Source organism: Branchiostoma belcheri, unplaced genomic scaffold (assembly GCF_001625305.1).
Source record: "Branchiostoma belcheri isolate BF01 breed outbred unplaced genomic scaffold, Haploidv18h27 scaffold7, whole genome shotgun sequence".
Taxonomy (NCBI): Eukaryota; Metazoa; Chordata; class Leptocardii; order Amphioxiformes; family Branchiostomatidae; genus Branchiostoma; species Branchiostoma belcheri.
The window spans coordinates 4,044,249-4,051,605 of NW_017804353.1; the positions used below are offsets into that span (position 1 = coordinate 4,044,249).

The following is a 7,357-nucleotide window of genomic DNA, read 5'->3' on the forward strand; positions in this document are numbered from 1 at the left end:
ACTTTCATCACAAGTTCCCGTTTAGTATTCTATGAAACAGCGTGACAATAACACTGCCTGCCAACATGCACAAGGTAACGTTATAACATTAGAACAAAATGAAATCCTGATTTTTCTCCAATAGTACTGTCACAATGTAGCATCATGTGTCATATAAGGTAAGGCAATGTAGTGTAAATTTACATGTAAGGTAATGCTGTATAACATATGCTGTGCATTAACATACATGCATCATATGCCAAAGAAAAACATAGATTAATACTAATGTTAGAAACAACAGGCAATTTATAAAAGTATTCTTGCCAACTACAGGTGCCCCTCCAGGCTTTACTACAGGGCTGACACTATGACATCTAAAATGAAGCGCACATACAACTACCCAGCCCTCTCCTCCAAACTACAACATCACCTCAACATGCAAAGAAAAACGGGACAATTTTGTGACGTCACGTTGAAACTCCCGGACGCAGAGTTCCACGTGCACCGGTGTGTGTTCGCCACCTTCTCTCCGTACTTTGCATCACTACCTAACGCGGGAACCAGAGCCATTGTTGAACTCACGACTCTCACGAAGGCGGGGGTTGAACCCCTTGTTGAGATGATGTACACATCCAAGTTAACGCTAACAGAGGACAATATCTATTACGTTTCGTACGCAGCCGGGTACTTTCACATCGACGAAACAGCACAGAACTGTCAAAACTTCCTCAGGGAATTACAGGGGAAACAGTTGAGTCGAGAAAAGGGTGATGGAACTAGTGATAATCAGACTCTGGTTAGGGTTAGGGGTTCAAGTTCGTCTGAGGACCTTGGCGGTGGCGATGTTGTGTTCTCCCCAACAACGCACGGTCAGGAAGAAGTCACAACGACTCAAGAAAGTTCGGACACTCCTGACGTTATTGTGAAGGAGGAGCCAACAGATCCGCCTCACCCAGTAACAGTCTGGAACATTGACGACAACCAAAGGGACAGTGGTTACGTCGACGCACCACAGAACCTACAAGCACACAGCTACCCACAACTTCAGCACAGTAGTCCTCTCATGACATCATCACCCAACACATACCTCCTACCAAGTCAGGACAGCACTCTACACTACCAGAGCTCCATGGAGTGGCATGTGGATGGTAACACAGCTCTGTCTAACGCAAACCAAACTGGCGAGTTTGCATTCAGCGATAACCAAGGCTCACAGGAACTGTTCAACTGCACGGTGTGCCCGCTGTCGTTTACGAAGCTGTCTACTTTAAAGCGCCACCTGTCGACTCACGCGGGACAGCAGCCTTACCAGTGCAGCATCTGCTCCACAAGGTGTTTTTTAAATATCTTTATTACAATGAAAACATACAGCAATAAAAATAACATAACATTTACGTGTGATACAGTGACAAATTAGTATCTAAAATCATATACATGTACAAGATTAAATCAGTTGTGTGACTTCTGGTACGTAAAGTATCTAGTTTCGTCATTAAATATGGTGGCAAGTGCCTTTCGAATTCCGCTCCCATCATTCCTTGCCATCCTATTACACCATCTATAATTCCAGATTACAAATTTTGCAATGTTAATGATAATTGATGTTTTTAACTGTGTTGGACATATTTGATAAATGCGTCCTGTAGCCAAATACTATAATATCAAAGCTGATTGTAACATTACGTCTGTTCTACAAGGTTCCGCCGGATTTCCTACCTGAAGAACCACATGATCATCCACACGGGGGAGAAGCCCTTTAAGTGTAACGTCTGTGGCTCCAAGTTCTCCCAGCGGGCGACGTTGTTCCGCCACCGCGCCGTGCACAACAAGGAACGGCCGCACCAGTGTTCGGTGTGCTCCCTGAAGTTCAACCAGCGATCCAGTCTCGTACGCCACATGCTGTCCCATAATGTAGAGAAACCGTTCTCCTGTACCCATTGTCAGGACAGTTTCACCAGTGAAGAAACTTTGAAAGAACATATCATTAAAGTCCATATCGGGGACTTTTCCTTTGAAGTCAACCCAGCAGAACAAACCCAAAGTTTCAACAGCCAAGATCAGGTCCCATCTACTAGTCATGAAAACACTTTAACAAGTTGAAGAAAAAATGAATCTTGGATATGGATGTTGATAATGTCAAGTAGAATTTAGAATGTTGTTTCCTAGTTAATTTTTTTTTGTTGTTGTTAGGTAATTTCTTAAATCTAAATTGTATGGTTTGAATTTTAGCCCTGAATATCTGTGTGAATGTGAGTTTTCATCTGATGACAGTTCACAGATACTTTTTAGTGTGACTTGTCATCAACATGTTGCAGTACGTTTCTATCTGTAGGATCTTGTTTTTGAACTGAAGGGCATATGTTGTACTAAGTATTTTGTAGGGCTCCTATTGCAATGGTGCCCCCTGTCGGGCCTCTTTTGCATTGCAAGCAGGAAAACCTGCAGGCTTTGTGAGAAAGTGTAATGTTGGCCCAGTAAAAACTGCTGATGTTGGAGTACTAATATATAAATAGTTTCTGAAACTTTCTTTTTCTTGAATGTCAACACCATACAATGAGTTGACAAATTCAAATTATGTCCATATCTAGTTCTATTCGCAAATGGCGCAAATACAAAAGCTTGGCGAGTTGAACAACACAGTTACGTGTTGTGCGTGCACGAAGGCAATTCAGCACAATGTTATCTAATCTAAATTAGCAGCGTTTCGTTATGTTTTCTGACCTTTTACCCTTTGTGGCTGTTAGATCAACACAGGTAACTCAGAATACCGCTGTTGAAAGGTAAGAAAGATGAAAGGTTATGTCCCTACCCCCTCCAAGCCAGCATTTTGCGCGCTCGTAAGTTTTGCCTTACCGAAAGGGCTGGTTAACTGGCACGGTAAACTGTAAAACCACCACCTACAGTTTGTACTTAATGGTACAGCCTGGCGTTTCAAAACACCTCAAGAGATCCTTGAGGAATGAGTCAACATGGATCTTTCCGCAACAACACGTCATCGGGGTTTCTCACGGGTGCTCGGCTAACCCTGGAGCCTGTAGCAGGTTAGAACTGACGGGATGTCGCGAGTCGCTTTTTTCACCTGGTGCGTTGTGACAGCTCTGGTCAGTTTAAGGGCAAGAGGTAAGGATCTTCTTCTCTGACTTAAACCACACGTTGAGCCTGTTAACGTTGTTTATGTAGGTAGGTAGACTTCACTTGTGCTGTCTTCATGTCCCTGGTCCCTATACCTTCCTATCCACTGTGCACGTAAACTGATGTATACAGCCATTTTACTCGGGTGTCCGCTTCGGGTCAAGGTTAGACAGGAACCGTACACGTTGACGTTAATGCTATCGGATTATCAAGTCACGCCACTTTCCCATCGTAAAGCAAGCACACAGAATGTCATAAAACTGTGTGACGTTATATAAGCGTGCACTGCCGTGCAGTGATGTTTAAACTTTGACACAGACCTAAGGTCAGTTTGGACTTCTCTGACTTCTCCGAAGATCTGGTCCGGTGTAATGATACTAGCTATAGGAACAGTACTTGTGTCATGTGCACCTTTTTCAAGCGAACTAATCAGGTGACACCATTAAAGTGTTAGCCAACACAGCACTATCTAAATCTACCAACAATAGAGGATACGTATACTAGTATTTATTACTCGCCAACGCATTCTGCGTATGTAACAAAAAAAAAACATCCATGCCTTATAAAATAAAAAGGCCCAGGAAGAAGAATAGGTCACTTCCTCCTCACCTCACCTCACCGGTCCCATAGCAGTCTGTCCTGCCGTCGGGGCAACTAAACTGTCCACAAGAGTTATCCACCCAGGGCGGTTCTCAGCCAGACTTGTCAGGTGACTCAGGGGATGTCCTGTCCATTCCTTAAGGTCACTTCACTTGGAGTTAAAACACGACGTCTGTTTTGAGTTGATAGAAAACGAGTCACGTAGCTACAGGATGTGAGGGAAGTGATCCAAAACCGCGGAGTGATTCAACTTTCGGCGCCCAAGGCAACAGTTCCGATCTTTTATTGGAATCTCGCGTGAGAACTGTACCGAGATGTTAACACTGTTGTTGATAATCTTCCGTTCGGGTAATAGATGACAGGTTTTGTGTCGTTAACGTGGAGTCATGGGCTAAAATTGGTGTCATACGTGTTAGAGAAAATGCCAAGGGCTAGTTTGTGTTAGCTAGCCTACCATACCGACAAAGGACCAATAGCAGAATAGAATCGAACAAATTTATAAAAATCTGAAGCCTAATACCTTATACAAAACCTCTGATTCTCAAACAGTAATTTCCGATGTGCTTTACTGGTGTAATTTTTGTTTGTTTGGTGTGCTTTTATCTTAATAGATTTCATGCTTTTTCCCCTCATAGTTGCCCTTTCCCAATTAACTTTCTGATTGCTTCCTGTTATCCCTAGGTGAGACAGTTTGCTATCCTGAGCTGGACTGTTTCTCGACTGAAGGTGGTTTCGTGGATAGACTCCCGGCGGAGCCAGCCACCATCAACACACAGTTTCTCCTCTTCACCAGGAACAGTCCTTATGACGAACAGTACCTTAGGCACGTCACTCTTCGGGAGTCACACTTTAACAGGTGTATAACAGCTGCTCTTTACGCAGTTTTAAAGCGCGCGTAAAGGTTCCGTTTTGTCGCGTTTTAGGTTTCTTTGTATGATACTTAAAGCAATATCTTAGCACCGTTTAGGACGTTTAATGCCTTATAAGGTTATACTTACACAAAGGTTACTTTGTGTGCCGTTTTCCATGTATGTACTGATTATACAGATAAAGTTATAAGATCTTATCATTGTCTCAAAGTTGCAAGATTTTTTTCTCAGGCGTGTCAAACTGCTTTCTAGAGAAAAATGCTGAGGAAACCTAAGTTTCTTAAATATCTACTTTGCTTTCTACCTTTAGTTCAAAGGACACAAAGTTCCTGGTACACGGCTACATGGACGACAGGACAGAGGAGTGGCTGGTCATGGCCACGGACGCCATCTTGGATCGTGATGACGTCAATGTCGTCGTCGTGGACTGGGGAGGAGGGGCGATGGAGATGGACTACCCACAAGTCGCCGCGAACGCTCGTGTGGTCGGCGCGGAGCTGGCAAGATTCATATCTTTCCTTATAGTAAGACTAATTCTTAACGTTTAACGTGTATTTGATTAAAATAGTATGTACTTCCCTGCAATGCAGTATTCGTCAAACATAAACTATTTCATGACACTATGTCCAAAAGTTTCGTTTTACTGAAAACTCAAACTTTCTTTCTTTTTCTTCTGTGTTTTTATTTTTAAAGGAAGACCTTGGCGTTAGCAGCCGTTCTATCCACATCATTGGCCACAGCTTGGGTGCTCATATTGCGGGTTATGCCGGGCAACGGCTGGCCAAATCCGGCTCCAAGATAGGAAGAATCACTGGTAAGAGTTTACATAGTCTTATTTCTTTGTACACAATACACACTCTTCCAACTTTGTTTCTACATTTATTTCCAGCTCATCTATCTTGCTCAACTTTCCAGGTAAAAAGTTTTAGTCTCAGAATATTTTTATCTGGCGAGTGGTACTTCTATAGTTTACACAAGGTACACAATTAGTAGAATATACATCAACCAGTGAATGTTATGAAAGGTAGAAAACACGTACCTCCAAATTTTCGATGTCTTCTGTACATCTTGATCACGGACTTGATGACGAGTGTTAAAAGTAGACATGTCTCTATCTACCTATTCCAGCTCTGGACCCAGCAGAGCCGGGTTTCCAGGGCACACCCAGGCACGTCCGGCTGGACCCGAGTGACGCCGTGTTTGTGGACGCCATTCACACGGACGGGGAGGGGGACATGGACATAGGTAAACCAGCGTGTCCGATGTGGTTTCTTTTCAAATCATTGTAGCATATGTGTAGACTGCCAAAATGGGTCTCATCATCATCGTCATCATCATCATCATAAATGTCGAAGTCTAGGTTTGATTTACCTAGCTTTGCAAGACAGATACTGAAAGTGTGAAAATGTCTCGGCGTAGTCACTAAGTAATTGTAAGACACTCTTTAGAAGATGGAAAAGGTGGAAAAGATTTAAGGTTAAACGTAGATATTTCCTTAGTTTAAAACGTATGACGGCATGTGTGATAATCCATAACATTACAAGCGATATAGAAGTTACTGTCAGCTGAAATCATTGAAATGTCTGCAAATTGTGAGACTTTATAGTGCTTTTTCCATTTCTTTTAAATTTACAAAGGCCCACTTAAATAATTTGAATATCTATTTTTCAGGCTTCGGGATGTCTGAGCCCGTCGGCCATTTGGATTTCTATCCCAACGGTGGAAGGGACCAGCCTGGATGTAGCGATAACCTGTTCAACTCCATCTGGGCCCACGGGCTGTATCACGGTAAGACATGGGGACAGCGGGTATAAGTACTGATAAGGCCAAATACTATCAACACATTTTCATGTTCAACTATCTCGTACTCTTCTTCCTCGATCTTCCTTTAATGTCCATGATCACGACAATGATAATTCTGGCATACTCATTTTCACCTGGATGAAGTGAGGAAAGTCGTGTGAATTGCCTTTCCCTATAGCACAAGATCGGTGACATGGCAGGATTCGAACCCAGTACCTCTTGGTTCTGAGCCCAATTATCTGCTGTTACGACCCTACGTCTACTATAATACTAATTATAAGGCATGTTGAATGGTAATAGAAGGTCAAATAATTGTTTGATGCCCTCTTATCTCAGCAAAAAAGGTAGTCCCACCAAATATATATAATTCATGCTTCAACTTAAGATATAGTTACATGTTCTCAATTTCGCACCTCCGAATTCTATAGGCGGGAAAAACTTCGTCACGTGTAACCACAAGCGCGCCCACCGCCTGTTCGTGGAGTCTGTCCGCTCGGCCTGCCCGTGGCGCGGCTACCCGTGCTCGGGGAGGGACGCGTTCCGGCGGGGGGACTGTCTGTCGTGCGGCGCCACCGGCTGCTACAAGATGGGGTACGACGCCGTCGAAAAGACGCCCCCTAGCGGAACTGAGCTAGTCAAGTTGTACCTCACAACCGAAGGCCAGGAACCATACTGTCGTGAGTCTTAATTTCCCTACCTACCAAAGTGCTTAGGCCTTTAACTGGCCGCAGGCTGTACGGTCCCTGGCCCTATCTTCGGCATCTCTTAGAGTCCGGAGTCCTTCTCTTTTTGGAGTATCAATCTTTTTCTATAGACATGCATTTGGTATTTCAAACGTTGTCGAGAAATAATTCGATGTTGCTTTGATTCCAAGCTGTACGGACTCTTGAACAGTAATGAACTGTGTTCTACTTACTTTTCCAGATCGGAACGAATACAGAGTGGAAATAATCCTGTCCATGAAAGGAAAAGGA

General features: G+C 43.4%; 2 protein-coding genes across 2 annotated transcripts in view; both read left to right on the forward strand.

Moving 5' to 3' along the window:
* The first annotated feature begins 319 nt into the window (after positions 1-319).
* On the forward strand, positions 320-2,532 carry LOC109484682 (adult enhancer factor 1-like). Its single transcript, XM_019788030.1, has 2 exons — positions 320-1,311; positions 1,677-2,532. The coding sequence occupies exons 1-2, from the start codon at positions 347-349 to the stop codon at positions 2,077-2,079; spliced, it is 1,368 nt and encodes a 455-aa protein (XP_019643589.1). The 5' UTR covers positions 320-346; the 3' UTR covers positions 2,080-2,532.
* A 503-nt stretch (positions 2,533-3,035) lies between these two features.
* LOC109484382 (pancreatic triacylglycerol lipase-like) overlaps positions 3,036-7,357 on the forward strand; it is a 4,949-nt gene continuing 627 nt past the window's right edge. The window contains exons 1-8 of the mRNA XM_019787632.1: positions 3,036-3,099; positions 4,393-4,567; positions 4,891-5,104; positions 5,274-5,394; positions 5,709-5,809; positions 6,245-6,368; positions 6,812-7,060; positions 7,308-7,350. Of these exons, the coding sequence (XP_019643191.1) occupies positions 3,036-3,099; positions 4,393-4,567; positions 4,891-5,104; positions 5,274-5,394; positions 5,709-5,809; positions 6,245-6,368; positions 6,812-7,060; positions 7,308-7,350 (1,091 nt within the window). The remainder of the gene's footprint in view (positions 3,100-4,392; positions 4,568-4,890; positions 5,105-5,273; positions 5,395-5,708; positions 5,810-6,244; positions 6,369-6,811; positions 7,061-7,307; positions 7,351-7,357) is intronic.